Here is a 22694-nt window from a genome sequence, read left to right on the forward strand (position 1 = left end):
AATATCAAAGGTGTAGTGCCCCTGTGGATGGAGACAGGGACCCTTTCTGTGCAGCAGCTTAGATTCCAACTGGGTGATCCAACATGAGGCTAAACAATTCCTTTATTCCTTTTATTTTCATTTAACTTTTCTTTTAAATCAAATCAAATCAAGTATATTGTTTTAAAAAGTCAAATTGCACTGTAAAGCTAGAAGAAAAATGAGCAACCTGTTACTCCCCATCCCATTTCCCACAGGTTACAACTCCCAACTCTTTTTATCTATTTCCTACCATCAAAACCTCCATATTTTAATATTAGATGCTTTATTGTTATTTCTTGTTTTCTTTTTCCACGCGGACATTATCTACTACTTCCTACTGTCAAAGATTAGAATCTAGCAATTACATTAGTTCCTCCCGTTTCCCCACCCCACCATCACCTCGAGAGAGTAACACCACTATTTTGATTAAAGCAATATAGAATTTACATTTTATGACTATGAACCTAGACTGCCTTGGTTGAAATCCTACTCCAACGGGTACCGGCTATGTGGCCTTTACATCATTTCCCATAATTGTAAAATGAAAACTGCATCCACACCCACTTCATGGGTTGCTGTGAGGGTTAAATGAATAATTATGCGCAAACACTGAAAAGAGTGCCTGGCATAAAATGAGTGCTCTCTAAATGCACAATCAAAACACATTTCCTTTCTTGTTCATCTTCTTTTTTTTGCCTCATTTTTCACTTACTTAACGTTCTATATAACTTTCACTATTGTATCCTGAAAACTCCCACAATTCTCTAAAATTCCTCTCATTGCATATATTACACTCTGTAGTATTCATTTGCTCTCCTTACCACATCCCTCTTGGAGTGTTCCATCCTCCTGTTAAAATCTGCCCAAGCTCCATGGGCCTGATGCACACTTTAAATCAGGTATTCCCTTCTCTTTCTGTGTGGGCCCTTGACCTGATCCCAAGTCCCATGGCTTCCTCCGTCTTGATTTATACTCCTTTTTGACGGTGCACATATGGCGGCATATTCCTAAATCAAGATACGCAGGAGTTAAATACCTTCAGTCGTATAACTTCGGAAAGGCTTTTATTCTACCTTTACATTTGCCTGAAGTTCTGCAAAATACAGAAATCTAAGTGGAAATAATTTTCCTTCAAGACGTTGAGGGCAATGCTCCATCAACTTCTAGCTTCCACAGTTTCTGTTGAAAAGTCTAGTTCCCCTCTGATAACCGATTTCTTCTTGTCTCTGATAGTTCCTAAGATTTCTCTTCATTCCTGGTATAACATTTCATGATGACATGCATCCCTTGTACTGGGCACCAAGCAGGCCCTTTAATCTGGAAACTCCTATCCTTTGGGGATTTTTCTTGTTTTTTTCTTTTTTCTTTTCTGATTTCCTTCATGTTCTTTTGGAATCACTATTAGTTGGATGTTGGCCTCTTGGACTTTCCTCCATTGTTCTACTTTTTTCTCCTATTTCCCCATCTCTTGGTCCTTCTGTTGTACTCTCTAAGAGTTCTTCAACCTTACTATCCAACCCTTCATTTTTACTTCTGCTCTCATAGCTTTAATTTCTAATAACTTCTTTTGTTTTATCACTATCCCTTTCTTGTTAATAGCTTAGTCGTCTAGTTTAAGAAGTGCAATAGCATCTCTTACCTCTCTAGAGATACTAGAATAAGTTACTTTTAATGTTTTCTTCTGTTGCTTGCATTCTTTATTTTTCTTCTAGATTCCTCTTTTTCCCTCTTCATTTTTTTTTTTAAAGATTTTTTATTTATTCAACAGAGACAGAGACAGCCAGCGAGAGGGAACACAAGCAGGGGGAGTGGGAGAGGAAGAAGCAGGCTCATAGCGGAGGAGCCTGATGTGGGGCTCGATCCCACAACGCCGGGATCATGCCCTGAGCCGAAGGCAGACGCTTAACCGCTGTGCCACCCAGGCGCCCCTTTTCCTCTTCATTTTTATCTCCATTTTTTATGAAGAGAGTCTCATGCTGGGAGTCTCTTCACTCTGTGGCTTGCTCTCTGGTCATACTTAAGACAGTCTCAAAAAGATAAAGGGAAGATCTGGGAGAGGGATTAGAACTTATAATGAGTGATTGGCAGGAACCTGTCACATAGTTGGAACGTTTACAGATGCCCGTATGTTTGTCTTTGCTAGTCAATTTCCCAATCAAGATATTCTACCAACTCCTATAGTGCCTGTGCAAGCACCTGTCTACAGTGGGTAAGGAGGCAGGGAGTCTCATCCCAGATTTTCACTTAACTCAGAGTTTCTCAACCTCAGCTCTATTGCCATTTCGGGGCAGATAATTCTTTGTTGTGGGGGCAGTCCTGTGTATTGTAGACTATTTAGCAGAATCTCTGGCATCTACCCACTAGATGCCAATAACAAATTCCCACCAAGTTGCAACAACAAAAAAATGTCTCCAAGTATTGCCAAGTTATCAGTTGACTTTTCCTGTAGTCTGGGAGCTCCCAAGTTCATCTTCTCTAGACATAAACCTATCTATGCAGAGTGGAGGAAGAGTACTTGTCTAGCATCACAAGTGGGGGAAGGGAATCCTTTTTATTTATTTTTTTTTTTAAAGATTTTATTTATTTATGTGACAGAGAAACAGCCAGCGAGAGAGGGAACACAAGCAGGGGGAGTGGGAGAGGAAGAAGCAGGCTCATAGCGGAGGAGCCTGATGTGGGACTCGATCCCAGTACGCCGGGATCACGCCCTGAGCCGAAGGCAGACGCTTTAACGACTGCGCTACCCAGGCGCCCCTACCGCAGCGCGTGCAGGCAGCCAAAGGCAGGCGAAGGAGACAGACGTGCCCTCTCGCCCCGTAACCTGAGGCATGCCAGATCTTATTCCAAGCTGCTACTTTCCTGAAGCGGGCAAGGGCAGGCCCCTTGGAGAGGGAATCACCTTGGACGGGGAATCCTTTTTAAACTCAGCCTCACCTTCAGAGGTATCTAGTGGCACCAATGTCTGAGCTTGTCTTGAATTTGTGACACAAAGGAGCTTGCTTATTATTGGCTATAGCAGGAAAAGCTAAAACCCAAATCAGTTACCATTAATCCATCTACTTTCCATATCTCAAAATTTTGCTGGGATCTCTTGTATACAATCATCTCCTTCCCTATTCTTTTTGTCCTCACGAGTTAATGTTGTGTAATCCTTTCTCTGTCATTTTAGTGGTATTAAGAATGGGGGACAGTAAACACTGCAAAATAAACATTGCATTTGCGCATCATGTTTAACCTGAAACCTCTCAATTCTTTAATTCTCAAATTCTGGTAAATGAAGAAAGTTAACAACTCTCATAGCAGCAAGAAATACATCACCTAAGCATCTCTCATGACTGTACAAGAGCATATAGGCCTTTGGTGTACCATTTTGTCAAAATCCCAGAGTTGAGGGTTAGAAAAATATACGAAATCAAAAACATTGCACTAAGACCAAACCAGGACCAAATCTCATCCTAACCCTGACCAATCCATCTAATCTATCAATAAATCTAATGTTACTATCAATAAATCTAATGTAATCACTTTCTCTTTCATATTAAAGATGAAATTCTGTATCTCAGAAAGACACATCCAGAACACCATTAGCCCTCAAAAGTCAAGTGGCCCCCAGAACTACATTTGTCCTCCTGAATCCATCTACTTCTTTCCATGCCCACAACTACCGGCATCCTGCACCAGCCGCCATTCATCACTGACCTGGATTCCCTTCTAATCTGCCTGCCACTATTCAATCCAGTCCAGTCTATCCTCTATCACAGTAATCTTTTCAAAGAGCTAATATATTCATTTCACATGTCCTTAACCCCACGCCACCTTAAAATTCAGTGACTTCCCATTGCTCTTGGGAGGACAACTGAAATCCTTAACATGCCTAACACAACCCCACAAGGCTAGTCCCTGCCCACCTCTCTCTAATCTCCTGTCCTAATGTGCTTCCTCTTGCTTCTGGTGCTCCAGTCACAGTAACTGGCCTTTTTCTATGCTCCTCCCACTATTGGCCTTCATCTGTACTATTCTTTCCTTCTGGAATGCGTGGAATTCCTGGAATGCTGTTTACCCACGCAGCTCCTTCAACCAGTTATTTCCAACCCATCCATCAAATTTCAACTCATCCATAGAGTTAAGAGCCTTCCCTAACTCTATACCCAGAGAGTTCCTTTTATTTTACCTACGACTTGTCATTTTTTGTCGTCACATAGGAATGCTTCATGTCTTTATGTGCCACTTTGATTCACGCTCTTCTGCTCCTCCACTGGACTGTAACTAGGACAGAAGGGACTTTGCCTGTCTTACTCATTGCTCTGTCCTCAGAGCCTTGTACCTTGCCAGACATTTAGGAGACACAAACAACTTACCACTTGTACTAAATGAATGACTTCACTAAGTTCCCATGAGTTAAAGAATTACTCTATGTGGTCTAGGGAAAAAACTACTCTTTAGCTCTTTATGGGTGACTCTTCAGTATGACTGATAATTGTGGTTGGGTAAAAGGAAATGCATTTTTATCATGAAGGGTATAACCAAATGAGTTGAGAGAGTTAAGCCAGAGATTGTTAAATGCCAAGGTATTCATTCTCTGTATTATTGGGTGGCAAACTGTCCTACTAAAAATATTTGCATTTCCCCAGCCTCCCTTACAGACCAGCATAGTTGGTGAGATTTAAAAAACCAAACCAAACAAAAATAAAATGGAAGGTAGGGCTTTGAGTGTTGATTCAGCTGAGAGTTATGGCTCTATCCTCTTCTTTGCTCCATCTTTCTACCTGGAGCATGGATGTGATGGCGCCACCTCCAGCAGCCATCTTGGACTATAAGGCTATCTTTTTTTTTTCTTCTAGCTTTATTGAGAAGTAATTGATATATAACACTGTATAAGTTCAAGGTTTAAAACATGATAATTTGATTTACATGTATATTGTAAAATGATTATCACAATAAGGTTAGTTAATATATCCATCACCTCATAGAATTATCATTTAGTGTGTGTGGGGTGAGAATTTTAAGATTTACTCTCTCAGCAAATTTTAAATACACAATACAGTATTGTCAACTATAGAAACCATGTTGCAGATTAGATCTCCAGAACTTAATCATCTTGTAACTAGAAGTGTGTACCCTTTGACTACCTTTACCCATTTCCCCCACCCCTGGCAACCACCAGTTTATGCTTCTGAGTTCAGTTTGTGTTTAGATTCCATATACAAATGAGATCATACAGTATTTGTCTTTCTGCGTCTGACTTACTTCATTTAGCATAATTCCCTTAAGGTCTATCCATGTCATTGCAAATGGCAGGATTTCCTTCTTTTTTATGAAAAAAGGTTATTATAAATAACACTGCAATGAACTTGGGAATATAGAGATCTCTTTGAAATCCTGATTTTGTCTCCTTTAGATATATACCCAGAAGCAGAATTGCTAGACCACATGGTAGTTATATTTTTCATATTTTAATAATACTGTTTTCCAGGATGGCTGTACCAATTTACATTCCCACCAGCGGTGCACAAGGGAACATTTTTCTCCACATCCTCATGAGCATTTATCATCTTCTGTCTTTTTGAGAATAGTCATTCTAACAGGTGTGAGGTGATATCACATTGTGATTTTTGATTTGCATTTTCTTGATGATTAGTGATGTTGAGTAACTTTTCATGTACTTGTTGGCTATCTGTATATCTTCTTTGGAAAAATGTCTATTCAGGTCCTTTGCCCATTTTTATTATTATTATTATTTTTAGAGAGCGCATTCATGCACAAGCATGGGGTGGGGAGGGGCAGAGAGAAAGAAAATCTTAAGCAGGCTCCACTCCCAGCACAGAGCCCAACAAGAGGCATGACCCTGAGATCATGACCTGAGCTGAAATCAAGAGTTGGATGCTTAATTGACTGAGCCACCCAGGCACCCTTTTAAATTATTATTTTTATTATTTTGCTACTGAGTTGTATCAGTTCCTTATAAATGTGGATATTAATCCTTTACCAGATATATGATTTGCAAATATTTTCTCTCATATAAGACTACCTCAAGAAGAGAAATGTACAGAAAACTGTAAGAGTCCTAGGTCCCAAGGACCAAGATACAGCCACACTGTCCCTGGACAGACTACCTCCCATTATTTATTGTTAGAAAAAATAATAAATCCTTGTTTTTAAGCCACTGAAATCAGCTTGTTCCCAGCAACCAAACATAATACCTAACTGATGTGATAGTTAATAGAAAGTGACAAATCCTGCCCCTAAATACCTCACAAATTCCTGAGGATAAAATAGATGGCCCAGCGAGAGCCACAAGGAATCATCAGGGCTAATCAACTCCAACCAAATTCCTAAGGCAGTTGTTTCTAATTGAACTAAGTTATTTGATTATCTATGAAGTTTCCTGCGATGGACCTTACACCACCACTTTGTGATGGAAAAGGCATTTCCCACTGCATTTCCAAAATTATCAATCACACCCAAAAAAAGTCACTCTTAAAATACAAACCTTGAGTAATGCTCAGATTGGTTAATAATCTCAACACTAGCCATACAGTTATAATGTTTAAATTCTATTAAAAGTTCAAAGAAACTTGCAAATTAATTTACATGACGTCAGCTCAGTTTAAAAGGAAAGTGAGAGGGGGTGCCTGGCTGGCTCGGTCAGTACAGAGTGCGACTCTTGATCTTGGGGTCGTGAGTTTGAGCCCCACATCGGGCGTAGAAATTACTCAAAAATAAAATCTTTAGGGGCGCCTGAGTGGCTCAGTCAGTTAAGCATCCAACTCTTGGTTTAGGCTCAGGTCATGATCTCAGGGTCCTGGGATAGAGCCCCTCAGGGCTCTGCACTGAGCATGGCGCCTGCTTATGATTCTCTTTCTCTCTCTCCCTCTTCCGAGCCTGTACTCTCTCTCTCTCATATTAAAAAAAAAAAAAAAAGTCTTCAAAAAAATAAAAAGGGAAGCAAAGTGTGAGACAGCACTGATAGCATTGATCACTCAGCCAGATGCCTTGTGTAAACTATCTCATGCGACCCTCAAAACAGCTATATATAGTACTTATTGTATTCAAAACAAGGAAACCGAATCAGAAAAGGTAAGTGACTTGCCCAAGGCTTCTCGAATGAGTAGCGAGCTAGGATTTAAACATAGTAGTCTTCCTTTGTGCACTGGGGATACATTCCAAGACCCCCAGTAATACCCGAACCTGAGGAGGGTACTGAGCACTATGTATGCTGTTTTCTCCTGTAAGTACATACCTATGATACAGCTTGACTTACAAATGAGGCACAGTAACAGATTAACAACAACAATAATAAAATCATTATAACAATACGCCGTAATAAAAGTGTGAATGTGGTCTCTCTCACAATATCTCTTCATGTACTCACCCTTCTTCTAGTGATGATGTGAGAGGATAAAATGCCTACGTGACAAGATGAAGTGACATGAATGACGAGTGACGCAGGCACTGTGACGTAGCCTTACACTACCACTGACTGGCTGACGATTCGTCAGGAGGAGGCGGGGTTACTTCTGCGCCGAAACCGCGGGAAGCGGGAAGCGAAACTGGCGAAACTGCAGCCAGTGAAACCTCAGCTAAGGGGGGGACTCCGGTACTTCTGACTCCACGTCCTGTACCATTTTCACTACCCCATCCTGCCTTGTGATATTGTAATTTATAATAGGAAGTAGGAGAAGAAAGGGATAAAGAAAGGGGGGGTAATCAGAAGGGAATGAAACATGAGAGACTATGGACTATGAGAAACAAACTGAGGGCCTCAGAAGGGAGGGGGGTGACTAACATAATATAATAAAAAAACATTAAATAAATAAATAAATAAATAAATAAATAAAAGGAAATAAATGATCTTCATCCCAGTTCCTGGCAAGGAGCTCTTAAACCTCGGAATTAGAGTCTAAGCGCAGAGAGTGATAGAGATGTCTTTTGTTATGTTAATGAGGTGACTTTTGGGAAGCCCTTAGGTCATCTCAGGATAGGAGCTGATCACCACCAGAGGAACCAACCCTATGATTAAAGAGTTAGAACTCGGTCTCCCCAGATCTCTGGGGAGTGGAGGAGGCTGAAGATTGAATTCTGTGGCCAATGACTTAGTCATGACTATATAATGAAACCTCCTTAGAAACCCAAAAGAATGGGGTTCAGAGACCTTCTAGGTTCATGAACACATGGAGATGTGGGGAGAGTGACATCTTGGGAAAGCATGTAAGTCCCTTGCCACATACCTTGCCCCATGGCTGGTTGTTTCTGAGTTATATCTTTTTATAACAAACTGGTGATACAGCAAGTAAAATGTTTCTCTGAGTTCTGTGTGCCACTCTAGCAAATTAATTGAACCCAAGGAAGGGGTTGTTAGAACCTCTGATTTATAGCTGGTCAGTCAAATGCACTAATGACAGCCTGAACTTGTGATTGGCATCTGAGTGCAGAGGGCAGATTTTAGGACTAAGCTCTTAACCTGTGGGATCAGTCACTATCTCCAGGTAGATAATGTCAGAATTGAGTTAATTGCTTTTTGGTGTGGGGAAAAAAACATGCGCTTGAGTTGGTATCAGAGAAAGCCAGCAATTATTATCTTATTTGACTTCACCAAACCCTGTTAATGAGCAAATGCTCTTCTTCACAGGATTAATCAGCAAGAAGTTCTTGTGGATTGAATTGTGTCCTCCATAAAGATATGAAGATAGGAAGTCCTAACTCCTAGTACCTGTGAATGAGACGTTATTTGGAAATAAGGTCTACACAGGTAAAATCAAATTATGGTCAGGTCATACTGGACTAGGGAGGGCCCTAATTCAATGACTGGTATCCTTAGAAGAGCAAAATCTGGACACAGAGACACACTAAGAGGGGAACATCATATAAAGCCAGAGACCAAGATTGGAGTGATGTGTCTGAAAGCCAAGAATGCAAAGGATTATGGGCAACCACCAGAAGCTCAAAGAGGCAAGGAAGGATTCTCCGCAGAGCCTTCAGAGGGAGCATGGCCTTGCTGACACCCTGGTTTCAGACTTCCAACCCCCAGAACTATAAGAGAATAAAATTCTGTTGTGTTAAGCCATGCAGCTCATGGTGATTCGTTACAGCAGCCCTAGGAAACTAATACAGAAGCTGACCCTGACTTTGGGTTGTTTTGGCTTTAGCAGGAACATATGTTTGGTTGAGTATAAAGTTATGTCCGTGTCATGTGATGTGGGAGTGAGGCACCGGTCAGATGGAGCTGGCAATGTGTCCAGTATCTCCTCCTGCCCAGTCCAGGAAGGCCCAGAGGATGAGAGAGGTGGAAAGCGACAGGTGGAGGGAGGGGCAGAACAAAGTGTGGTGGCAGCTTGGACTTAAGAACCAAATTGGGCCAGTGAGATGTGAGCAAATAACAAATATTCAGGATGGTGATTCCAGAGCCCTCCTTATTAGACCTGAACACTTGAAGGACCTCATTTTTTCCACTCACCCAGATTAGGGCCACAAAAGGCAGACCAACTTAGTCCTGTGTTTAGATTTTGAACATCTGTTAGGTTCGGACCTGCTAAAACCCAAAGAATAGTGGCTGGATCCAATTTGACATTTTGTCTAATGCCAAAGATGCCGTTCGCGGGTTCATTAAAGGGTTCAATTACCTGAAGCAAATGCTTAAAATCACTGGGGAAATAATTACTCAAAATGTACACCCTGAAATGTATGAAATTACTAATGATACAAACTCAAGCCAAGAAAATATTCTTGTTAAAATGAAACTAAGTAGGGGATAATGGAACTGAATGGTATCTCAAACTCGTTTTTCACTGTTAGGCTTGTTTCATGGTGGAAGTACCCATTTCTAGATAGTTTTTAGGAAAAAATAAACATTTCAAAGATGTTAATTCTACTAGTTATGACATTCTCTTAAACCAGTCACCTTTCAATGAAGCCAGTGAGATGAAATAAATCTTGCCAAAACTTTCCCTCTATTAGGGTGACCAACTCATTCCAGTGTGCCTGGAAATGTCCTGGGTTTAGCACTGAAGGGCCTACATCCCAGAAACCCCACAGTCCTGGGCAAAGCAGGACAGTTTGTCACTCTACCTCTAATAAACGAGAAATGGTCATGTGAGCAAGCACCACAGGGCAGGAAACTGCTGCAAAGACCCAAAACGTATATTCAAAGAAGAATCTTAGAAATCAAATAGGTCCAAGAGATGAATCCAAAATGAGGCTAGCAGGCTGAAGATCAAAGGTCACTTTTCAAGTGGACTCACACTGGTAACCTCTCGCTTCTCACTGACTGCTCCTCACTATCTCTTTGCTCAGCCCTCACTATCCAGGGCTCAGCCACGGGCCCTCTTTTCCTAGCTACGCTCACACCCCAGGTTGTCCCCCCCAGTCCAGGATTTAATACCAACACTAGACTGACAATCCCCAAATCTCTCTGCAGCACTCATGCCTCTCCAGGTCCATACAACCAAATGGTGACTTAACATCCCCTCTTGGGTCTACACGTATGAGTTTGCTTAGTCTGCCATAACAGAGCATTGCAGTCTGAGTGGCTTAAACCACAGAGAGTGATTTTCACACAATTCTGGAGGCTTGAAGTCCAAGATTGAGGTATCAGCAGGGTTTTTCTTTGAAGACATCGTCCCTTCACTAGTAGATGGCCAGCTGTCTTCTCTCTGTCTTCACATTGTCTTCCATCTGTGTGTGTCTGTGTCTGAAACTCTTCTGACAAAAACCCCAGCATTGGATTAGGGCTCTAATCCTTTTCCCTGCTCCATTACTACTTCTGCCCTTTTCAAGCCACTGTCGCGTCTGGGGTCACAACAAAACCTAATGAGTCTCCCCGCTTCAGCTTCTACTCCCTACAATCCATTCTTATCAAAAGCAGCCATTGTTTACATGTAAAAAAGACTACGCCACTTTCCTACCTAAAGCTCATGGATAGATTCCCACTGCCCTTAGAACACATCCGAACCCACTACCCTGGCCTACAAGCCCTTGTGTGCCTGGGCAGCCTTGCTATAAGCGTTTCTCTTTTGCCCTCTAGGCTAAAGCCCGTGACACTCATCAAGCTCACTCCCATCTCTAGGCTTCTGCACTGCCCCTGCCTCCATCTGGAATGCTCTTTCCCTGCTATTCTCCTGACATGTTCCTTTTTGTCATTTGCAATTTGATTTTTCCCTGACCACCCAACAAAATATGATCCCATTGTCATTCTACTCTATATGAGTAGATATAATTCTACTTTAATTAGAATTCTACTTTTAGTTCTCTTTAATTCTACTTTAACTTTATTTTCTTGAGAGCAGAACCCTTACTTGCCTTTTAAAGCCTCATATTCCTAGAGCCTAAAAGAGTGGATGGCACAGAGCAGGTGCTTGGTAACTCTTTGTTATTTCAATGGACACGAATTAGCTGCACGTCCAAGGCAGTGGCGCTCCCTCTTCTCCAGGGTGAGCTAGGGAAAAGACATATGAGACCCAGTGTGTTACTCTTCTGGTGACTTCTGAGAAATAGGATCACAGCCCTGAAAACATGGGCACAGCCAGAAGTCATGGATGTGTAGGGATTTGAGAAGGCTGGCAATTCCCAGATAACTGACCTATGCTTTGAAGTCTTAACTCACCTAAGTCAGAGCCTGATGTGGAATGCCTAAGACATTACAAAAGGGTCAACAAAGCATTAGGGACCTGAAAGGAACTAGGACAGGAGACAGAAATGAAGAAAGGCAAACAATGGGACCATTCACTACATCTAACATTCATACCACACTTGATAGTCTGTGCCTACTTCCCAGAGTTCATAGTCACAACCAAGGGGACCCCACACCAAGCTCCAAACCCAAGGGTGCTCAAGCAGGAGGAGATTTTAGTATCTCTTGCTATTGTGCTTGTGCCCTCTGAGGCTCATCACCACAACATGTTTATTCCAGATCTATCACTCCAGATAAGGTCAACACACACAGATGCTGTTTCAACAGAAACTGAGTGAGTTACGAAGGCCAAGGCCAGGAGTTCCGGATGCCTGCATGAGGCTGAACAGAACTTACTTGTTAGCACCCATTCTCTGACAATAATCAATAACTTCTTTTCAAAGTACCTCCTCATTCTGGACTTCTCCCACCATTTCTACCAGTGAAACCTCGGTCCTCCTGCTCTCTGCCCTGACAGCACCTGTCTGATCACCTGTAAAACAGAGTCTGCAGCCCTGACAGGTATATAAGCCATTATTATCAAATTTGAAATTATGGCATAATAAATCATCACTCTATCTCTTTCTCTCATTTTTCCTTGGACTCTCCCACCCTCACCCCACTCCAGCCCCCCAACCAGCCAACACAATTCAGAATGTACTGCAAAGGCAGGGCCACAAAGCAGGCCACACAGCACAGTTGCAGAGTACGCCATTTGTAGGATGTGAATGGCGCTCTCCACACAGCCTCAGTAGCACCCGGGCGAAGGCACGAGGCAGAGACAGTACAAGAAGTATAGTCCGCACTTGGGGTACGAGTCCTAGGGGAAGCATGGATACATCTGAGAAGATCTGCCTTAGGGTAGGTCAGAGGAAGACCAAGAGTGAGAAAGAAGACTGGATGACCTCTATTTGTCCTTCCGCATCCCTGGAGACTGACCTGCGTGCACTACACCACTAGGGCGCTCTTGCCCTCTGGCTTCTAGATGGATTCAGGCAATGGGAACCACGGCAGGAGATTGGAATTCAGGATGAGAGACAGATCAAGGTATTTCTCCTCCCTAGTTCTTCCCCACCAGGCCACAGTTTGGTGCGTCTCTGTCCAAGACCTTGGCTCCCGTCAGGCCTCCCTCTCCTCAGCTACTGTTCTCTCTGCTTCCAGAGCAATTCCTCCCCTTAGCCCTTTAGGGCCTGAGGATTCTCAGAGCTTCTAGTAGCTCCTGGCCCTGAGGTACTTTGCCATCCCTCAATGGTTTCCCTTAAGCTTGTTGACATCCTATAAATAATTCTTTAATTATACTCTCCTCAATCACCCCTTTTATATGTTCATTTACTCAGTGATCATTAATGGAGCCACTCTGTTAAGGCCTTTGTCACACACTGTAAAAAAAGTAAAGATGAATAAAACTGGTCCTTCCCTGTAGAGCATTTTCAGGATACCTGGTGTCCTGGGCATCTTTCTTCTTCTTCTGACACCAGACCCTGCCCTTCCAATGAGGAATTCACCCCAAATGCTTAACTTTCCCCTAGATGTCTTAACATTAAAATGTATTAATTAGTTCCAAAATAAGTTTAAGAATGGGGCACCTGGGTGGCTCAGTCGGTTGGGCGTCTGCCTTTGGCTCATGTCATGATCCCAGGGTCCTGGGATGGAGCCCTGCTTTGGGCTCCCTGCCCAGTGGGGAGTCTGCTTCTCCTTTTGCCCTTCACCCTGCTCGTGCGTGCTCTCTCTCTCACTCACTCTGTCTCTCTCTCAAATAAATAAATAAAATCTTAAAATAAGTTAAAAAAAAAAAGGTAAGTCCTTATCAAAAGACAGTAGGTCTATATCAAGATACAGAATTGGTCCTTGAAATGTGATTTAATGCTTAAGCCCATTTGAAGTGAAAAATGTGCCCACGCACATGAAGACTAGCGTGTTCTCTTAAAACTGGAGGCACGTTGAAAATAACAAAAAGCAATTAAAGCAATAATTCCGACAAAGCTTTACTGAATTAATTTAAAAGTCTAGTTTACACCACACTCTTAAAGAAATGCAATCATAAAGCTTTCAAGAAAACACCAAAACCGACAGCTCTAAAAGCTTGTGTAGTAGGGAGACAGCTACGGGGAGAGGGCCAGCTTTAAGGAAAAGATTAGAAAGATTCGAGATTTGCATCTCCACTGTTTGTAAATGCTAACTTTTTCTGTAAGTACTTAGAAACAATTTGTTTCTTCAAAGTTCACTTTTCTCTATGCAATGATAGTTGCCCTCTTGATTTCCTAAAGTTATAGCCACAACTGCATTAGTCCAAAATGGTAAATAAATATCAGCAAGCCCAATTCTAGCCCAGTGCTTATCTAAATAATCGAATTCCAAGTCTGACATCAAGATTTTGTTCACATAATTGTAAAATGGAAGCGCCATCTGGCTATGTCAGAGAGCGACATTTAGGCTAATGTTATCATTAATAAAAAAATCAGAAACAGTGCTCTGTCAAAAGTAAGAGCAAAAACTTATTTGGCCTTTCCATTTAGCACTCAGTAAAAACAAAAACAAAAACAAAAACAAAAACCTACACTTTTCTCAGCTTAATGCAACCTGAAAATTCAGAAATAAAATCAAAATAATTTTTATATTTCCCATTTATCAACACCTACCAGAAAAAGGTCTCATTAGCATAAGTAGCACACCAAAGCAAGATGAATGAGCTTCATTCGGATCAAGAAAACCAAATACATTGCAGATTTCTTCCTCAAACAGGAGCTTTTCATAACTGAATTCAAGACTGAATAAATTACAAGATGGTACTTCCAGATATTTTTATTAATATGATATTAAGTTTGAAAAATCCCACAATAACCAGTTTTTACAATTTTAAAGACTCGAAGTCATTTTTATGAGCTGTCTAGAAGAAGGTTTTTCAGTGCTTCCCAAAGAAGTTAATTTGTTAAGCCAAAGCCTGGTCCTGGAGGGCTTTGCCTTGGGGAGACCGGTGCAGGAAAGCAAAGCTGAAACTACAAAGCTGAAAGAAAGCATAGCTGGGAAATTGTCAAGAAAATGGCCCCAAACTGCAAATGCTTAGGGACTCAAATAGATATTTGTGCCCCCGTGTTAATAGCAGCATTATTCCCAATAGCTGGAAGGTGACCAACCCCTGTCCAGTGACAGATGAACAGAGAAACAAAATGTGGTCTATACCACAATGGACTATGAATCAGACTTAGAAAGGAAAAAAAAATTCTAACACATCTACGATATGGAGGAACCTGGAAGACACTAACGCCAAGTGAAATAATCCAGTCACAAAGGACGAGCACTGTAACACTGTATGGTCCCACTTATGTTAGGGACCTAGACTAGTCACGTTCAGGGACAGAAAGTAACATGGTGATTGCCAGGGGCTGGGGTTGGGGGAGGAGGGAATGAGAAGTTATTTAATGAATACAGAGTTTCAGGTGGGAAAGATGAAAAAGTTTTAGAGATGGATGGTGGTGATGGTTGCCCAGTGTGTGAATATGACTAATACCACTGAACTGGAGACTTAGAAATGGTTAAACGGCACATTTTATGCTACGTATATTTTACCACCACCAGCCCCCAAAAAAGCAAATGCTTACAGGGGCCTGGGGGGGTGAGTAACGCGGGGTGAGGTTTGTAACAGCAGGAAGAGCGGAGATTCTGGTAAATGAGGTGTATCTGTCCTCTCTAAAAAGAACCCGTGTTAACTAAAGATACACTGTATGGTGACTAATATAACATAATAAAAAATTATTATTAAAAAAAGAATAAAAAAATAAAAAGAACCGGCGTCGCTCAGCTCGCTGACGGCTGCCGTGCAGGAATTTGACCCAGTATTATAGGCAGATATTATGATTTTTCAAGAGAAGTCTGAAATCCACATTTTTATGAGACATCTTCTATGTCCTTTTTAAAGTTGGCAACAAGTTTTTAAAGTTCCTAAAACCCTACAGGTCAAATAAAGCCCATCTGCAGGCCTGTAGCATGCAGCTCTGGATTTAGACTGTGAGTTGACAGCGTTCTCTTTAGGCAAAGAAGGCCCCCCGATGGAGGGGAGAAAGCTGAGCCCTGAACAACACCAGCTTGTGCAGAGGAATTATTTCCAGCCTGTGGCCAGCCTAGCCATTGATCAGAAAGCACACAAGTATATCACAACGGTAAGCTTATTCTAGGAAGCTACAAACAAGTAGAAATGGGCTGTTTCATGTATGTTTAGTTTTGCTTTTGCATATCTAAAAGGACAGCCTTTAGGATGCTCGCACACGTAAGAAGAGGCTGTTCACGTGTTGGCCAGTTCAACAGATAGTCTCAGATGTGAAATGACTAACAGACAGTTAGTCTCAGATAAGAAATGAATGTTCCACTGAAGAAAGGGTAGAATAAAAATGTGATCAGCATTTATGCAAATCACATGAAGGCCAACTTATCAGTATTAACACCCCCTAACTCTTGCAAATGGGGCTGTGGGAACCTGAATTTTAAAACAAAATCAATGTTGGGACGCCTGGGTGGCTCAGTCAGTTAAATGTCTGCCTTCAGCTCAGGTCATGATCTCAAGGTCCTGGGATCCAGTCCTGCATGGGGCCCTCTGCTCAGCGGGGAGCCTGCTTCTCCCTCTCCCTCTGCTGCTCCCCCTGCCTGTGCTCGCTCTCTCTCTCTGACAAATAAATAACATCTTAAAAAAAAAAAATCAATGTTTTAATCTTCTATCTCACGAACTTGGGAGACAGGGTGATAATTTCAAAATAATAAAACATCTTAGAATAAACTAACATTTATTACTAAAAGTCATTAATTTAAAAATGTGACTCTGGAACAGAAGTGATAGCCCTTAAAATGCATTCTCTGTTCTTCAAAATAATGAATTTTATTTTTTGTGTTTATTCTATTTTTCCTATTCTACAGATGAAGCAAATAATGTCTTTAGTATAAAAACGCAATTTGAGTTAATTGATTGCTAGGCAGTAATATTCAATTAAATTTAACAAGTGTTAAGTGAGCACTCTTTGTATACTGGCTATAATGGGCATATCAGATAATACACAAGGATTGTGTCCATCCACTGTCCCCACCATTAACACCCAAACAACCTAGCCGACACTTCACATGTGCAACAAGGAAAGCAAACACAAAACGAGAGGGCAGGCAGAAGCTACCCTGGAGCTCCTCTTGGAGCTCCACATGGTAGAAACATTTTGTGCTGTAATATCCCCAGCCCTTGGTGGGAGTCACTCTGTTAGGGCATAAGTGTTAGAGCTGGAAGAGACACCATGAGAACATTCGGCCATCTTCCGCCTTCAGTAGGTAAGGAGTTTATCTCCACTGCACAGATAAGGCACCTGTTCAGGTGAGGGATTTGTCCAAAGCACTCCAATTCCCTCAGTGCCCTTTTCTCGTGGTACCGCCTCTGGCAAAGCCTCTAAAGCTCCCCTGACCAGATGTGGCCTCACCCTCCTCCAGGCCCCATGGCTCCTCTAGCTTTTGCACCACTTGTAACTACCATCCCTACCTCCCAGTTCAGGATTGAAGGCAAATCTGTTTATATTAGTCTGCTCAGACCGCCATAACAGAATACCACTGGCTGGGTGACTTAAACAAAGATATTTATTTCCTCACAGTTCTGGTAGCTGGAAGTCCACGATCAAGGTGCTTTTTTTTTTTTTTTTCCTGGTGAGGTACTCTTCCTGGCTTACAGAAGATCACCTTTTCACTGTGTCCTCACATGACCTTTTCTCTCTGCATGTGGAGAGAGACATCTTTGGTGTCTCTTCCTCTTCTCATAAGGATACAATCAGATTAGAGCTCCACCCTTATTTATGGCCTCATTTAACCTTAATTATCTCCCTAAAAGACCAATCTTTACATACAGTCACATTGGGGGTTAAGATTCAATATATGAATTTGGGAAGGGTGGAGGGGACACAATTCGGTCCATGGCATCATCTAATAGTGAATCATACTATAAAGAAAACCATATAATTAGAAGTTTCCAGTGAATGTCTTTAAAGCTTCAATTTGCAAATAATGATACTCATTTCCTGGTTTTATCAGAGGCTTAGCCCTGGCAAAGACATAAGGTAAATCCCACAGTCCTCACTTACACTGCACAGTTCATCTTTGAAGGGGCAGAAAGACAATGCTGAGGGTCAGCAGAGGTTCATCACACACAACTGATGAGAAAAACCGTCAAGTTTCCAAAGGCAATACTGCAGAATTGTTCAAGGGAGTAGGCTCTGGAGACAGGCTTCGGTTGTATATCACTGATGGGCTGTGTGACTTTGGGCAGATGGGTTACCCTCTCTGAGCATCAGAAGCCTCAACTTTGCTTCATAGACCAGCCCCCTGCTGGTCTGAGATGGGATGAGACTGATTTAGCTCATACTGTTGAGGCAACCAAGGGCAGTAAAGAGGTGGGAGGTCTGGGAGCTAGATTTCTGCTTAATTAAAAGTAATGCATCTCCCATAAGGCTTCATGTGGGGGGAGGCGGGGGGGTCCTTCCTGGGGTGATTCAAATTACACTCAGTAGGGAATAGTCCTACTGCTAAGAATGGTAACCACTGTTTTAGAACAGCAAAGTATCCAGATATAAGACAAGACCCTTTTCTTGAGGGTGTGTAGTGCTTTCTCATATTTTGTGACCAAATAGCATTTTTTGGAATACTCTTCCACATTTGAGAAACTGCCTACCTTATGAATCCTCACCTCCCCAAGACGGAAGTCAGCCATTTGCCTACCCAGCTACCTTGTACCTACGGTGCAAGCACGTGACCTGGGATCCACCAATCAGCAGCATCCATGCAAAAATTCTTTTCAGAAGAGTGGGGTTAGGGGCGCCTGGGTGGCGCAGTTGTTCAGCGTCTGCCTTCCGCTCAGGGCGTGATCCCGGTGTTCTGGGATTGAGCCCCACATCAGGCTCCTCTGCTAGGAGCCTGCTTCTTCCTCTCCCACTCCCCCTGCTTGTGTTCCCTCTCTCGCTGGCTGTCTCTCTCTGTCAAATAAATAAATAAAATCTTAAAAAAAAAAAAAAGAAGAGTGGGGTTAAAGAAGGAGGTACTGGGTACCTGGGTGGCTCGGTCGGTTAAGCATCTGCCTTAGGCTCAGGTCATAATCTTGGGGTCCTGGGATCGGCCCTGGGTCAGGCTCCCCACTCAGTGGGGAATCTGCTTGTCCTTCCACCCCTCCCCCCTGTTCGTGCACTTGCTCTCTTTTTCTCTCCCAGATAAACAAATTAAAATCTGAAAAAATAAAGAAAGAGGGAGGGAGGGAGGGAGGGAGGAAGGAAGAAAGAAGGAGGTATCATGTGGAATTCACCGTGGTGGGGACTGGTGGAGTATGGCAGAGAGACACCCAGTTTGCAGACACCACAGTGATGGGATCTCTGGGAGCCCACCAGAAAGAACTCACTCTCTGGTACGAGCGAGGGGGCTATGTTCTTTGGTAGCCACACCAGGGTCTCCACTGGAGCTACTAGTGGTATAATTTGTGTAGTGTTCCTGGCTGCGTGGCCTCCAAGTCTGACTCTGGTCCTCCCAGAAATTCTCCGAGCTGCTTAATAGCCTTTTAAAAAACTCCCTTTCTGTGTAAAGTAGCCAGAATGGGCACTGTTGTTTGCAACTGAGAACCTCAAACCAGCATAAAACCAAGTAATAGTTGCACAATTAAATGGAAGTCAAGAGAAAAGAATTGTAGTTTGGCATATGAGGGGGCTTTTTAAATCCTATAAATATAACATGTTAAATAAGTAAAAGAAATTAAGGCAACTGTCTGCAAAACTTTGGAAAAAGAAGCTGATTGCTTATTGCAAAGGACAGCTGGGACCATTGAAGTATGAAAAGTAAGCAAAGAGATAGGGCAATTCTGTCAGCATAAAGTTATATCTACACACACACACACACACACACACACACCCCTACTCCCAAACCAGCACTCAAGACCTGAGGTTTCATAGATTCAACCTCTATCTGTGAGCATGAGGACTTGCTATTATAACCTTTCCCCGCCTGGAAGTTTTGATTTATGAGCTACTTAAAAACAAACCAATTATTTCCCAGTGGGCGTTAGGATCACTGATATATAAACACAGCAATTTAATCATTACCTAGATAAACTGGGTCTTAAATCCCAGGCTCTGAGAAAGTTTACATAAAACTTTTATGTAATTTACCAAAGTCATTTCAATGCCAGAATAACTTAGACTTTAAACAGAGGGCACCTAACAAAAGCCTTTCAAGCCTTATCCCCATAGTTGATAAAAATCGAAGACAAAGCCATCCTGCAATTAGCTTTCCCCAAAAGATGCACATCTTAATAACAATTTCCTTTGGTTTAATAGCATCATCTTTCAGGATTAATGACCTAACAAACAGAAGATCTAGGCCTTTCCAAACACTTTGGATTTCCTAGGGTTTTGGATTTATCACATACAAATAAGATAAGGTCAGTGACCCAGACATCTTACCCTGAGTCCCAAAACCTTGATTCTGGGTTTCCTGTGATTTATAACATGCCTGGGCAGCATCCATTCCCATTCCTTTGAGTACTAACATCTCAACTGTCACTGGAGACCGTACTCCCCCATTCCCAGTCCATGTGCTTTAATAAGAGAGTGATTTAATCCCTCTCCAGGGGTCAGCATGACCCAGAACTGACCAATCAGCTTGGCTGCCATGTTTGTTTGAAAGATTGGCATATAACCAACTCAGGACAATGAGAATTGAGAATTTTGATGGAACTATAGGGAAAGAGAAGCTGCTTGCTGGGGTATCTCATCTAGTCAGCCTGGAGCTTCTGCTAGTGTTTCGATGTCATGAACAGAGGGTCTGCTTGATGACGAACCAATGCAGAAAAATGCAGAGCAAAGAGATGACAAGAGATAGACTTTTGAGGATATTGTTTGAGACCTGGATCCAGCCACACCTTTGCCTTTACGGTTCTAAGAACCGATTAATTTGATTTTTTTCTAAGTCCCTTTGAATTAAGTTTCTATCCTTTGCAACCTGAAGAGTCATAACGGATACAGATTCCTTTAAGATGAGACTTTATAAAGGTAGCCGAAGTGTTAAAGTAGTTAGCTTTCAATATTAAAGTATAAAATGAGCTTGTACCAGAGATGCTAAATCCCTGCTATGAACAACTTGCCATTCCAGCATGTGCTGCCTTACCCACAACCCCTGCTCAGGGAAATGGTGCTAAAGAAGTCTGTGCATAAGGCAGCCCACCAATGGACTTGGGATGAACAACCAACCCAAGGGCAGCTAATTATTTTGCTGGCCAGGCTCCAATGGCTGTGCGGCCTGGCTCGGTGGGCTGGACCAATAGGAAACCCTCACTTATGAGTTCAAGCTAGGAAATACTGAGGTCTCAGCCAATGGCCTTATGGGTTGGCCATTCAGGGGCCATATGTAAAATGAAGCAGCAAAAGCAGATAGGAGAGAAAAAGAGAGGAGACGATTGAACAGAGACCACATGACCTCTGAGAAAAATACTGACTCCATTCTGAATTTTCCAGACCTATGTTTAGGCCACCATGAGACTCAGCTCTGCTTTGTTTGACAGACACAGAATCCTATCAGGGGGCAGAGCAGTACAGGAGTTCGAGAGTATGGCTCCCAAGTGACCACCTGGGTGTGAGTCTTGACCCCTGCTGCCCACCCACATGCCTGAGGCCATATTCTCTACACTGCTCCTCCTCAACAGAACAAGGATAATAACACCCTGCCCCCCAGGAGAGGAAAGAAGAGTCTGTGTGATAATATCCTCAGAATAATGTAATGATAGTTGCAGTGACTGTCACAATAAGCCCCTCGTACTTGCATTAGTTGAAGTGATGTCCTAGTCCTTGACCATTGAGAGGTCCCAAACTAAAGCAACAATTGGCTAAATGATTAACTGAAATATGACTATATTTCTACACAACATATATAGAATTCTCAATGTCCAGATATAACTACAGTGTAAAATCCTCTGTAATAGGGGAAAACCTAAGCCATGGGTAGCACACAGAAGTGCTGAACCTGGTAACACTTGAAAGACAGTATGATGTTCTCATCCTCGTTCTGTATTGTGCCCTGTTCCTCCAGGGTCCCGCACTGACCCCTGAGTACTACACGAGGGCTGTACACCAGGGCTGACAGGCCAACTCCTGAGACTTCTCCTCTCTGCCTGCAATGGCTCAAAGCTTAGCCTCCTCTTCAACTGCAGTCTCCAGCTCTAGCTCTTTCTGCAGCAAGTTATTCTTGTGAGGCAGGTGATGGGGGCGCGGTGCGTGCCCCGCCAAAGATGCAGGTGCTGTGAGAAATAGGAGACTTTTGGCATGAAGGCAACAGCTCAGGCAAATCCAGAAGCCTTCTCTCATGACTCAAACCGCTATACCGTGATTACTTCCTGTTTTGAGCAGGCCCACCCCTTCTGAGGTTGGAAAAAAATTCACCTCCAGGCTGAGGGTTTTACTCTAACTGTTCTGTCCCCTTCTGCAAAAGCTACACAAACAGCTGTACAGACTTTGTCCCTCTCCAAAAAAATATTGGTCAATCTTTCTGAACTGCTAGTCCATGCTTTCCAGCCTTAAAAAAAATTGTTAAAGAAAAATGATATGAATCACCTTTCAAAGATCCTTTTTATTTAGGAAAAAAAATCAATTTCTACGGGGAAAAAAAATCCACACAAATATTCTTCAAATCTGTTCCCCAAAATGTATGAAGAATAAGAGGCATACAGGAGTCCTGAGAAAGGAACAGAAGTTTGACTTCTTAAGGAAAAAAACAAGGGCCTTTCACACAGACTCTGGTGTGTTTGATTTTGCATTCTTTGCTAAAAGGCAATAGTCAAAGGATTAACCTATATTCCCTTCTTTTGGTAGAATCAAGATACGAGTTTTTGAGTACAACTGCTACTCTAAAAACCAGAGAACTAGCATATTCTTACAGCTACAGAAGAGGGCCAGGGGAGAGAAGAGCTAGACACGTCAGGCGCAGTCCAGAGTTTCAGGCAAGAGGACATTCCCACGTG

General features: G+C 42.4%; 1 protein-coding gene and 1 non-coding gene across 2 annotated transcripts in view; both read right to left on the reverse strand.

The window, feature by feature from the left end:
- Positions 1-222: 222 nt before the first annotated feature.
- Positions 223-22694, reverse strand: part of RRM2B (ribonucleotide reductase regulatory TP53 inducible subunit M2B) — a 137324-nt gene continuing 114852 nt past the window's right edge. The window contains exon 9 of the mRNA XM_040625881.1: positions 223-1028. Coding sequence (XP_040481815.1) covers positions 912-1028 — 117 coding nt within the window. The 3' untranslated portion in view covers positions 223-911. The remainder of the gene's footprint in view (positions 1029-22694) is intronic.
- Positions 2786-2927, reverse strand: LOC121101810. The gene has a single exon (XR_005833838.1). It is a non-coding gene; the product is annotated as a small nucleolar RNA SNORA67 (small nucleolar RNA).

This window comes from Ursus maritimus, unplaced genomic scaffold (assembly GCF_017311325.1).
Source record: "Ursus maritimus isolate PB19 unplaced genomic scaffold, ASM1731132v1 scaffold_9, whole genome shotgun sequence".
Taxonomy (NCBI): Eukaryota; Metazoa; Chordata; class Mammalia; order Carnivora; family Ursidae; genus Ursus; species Ursus maritimus.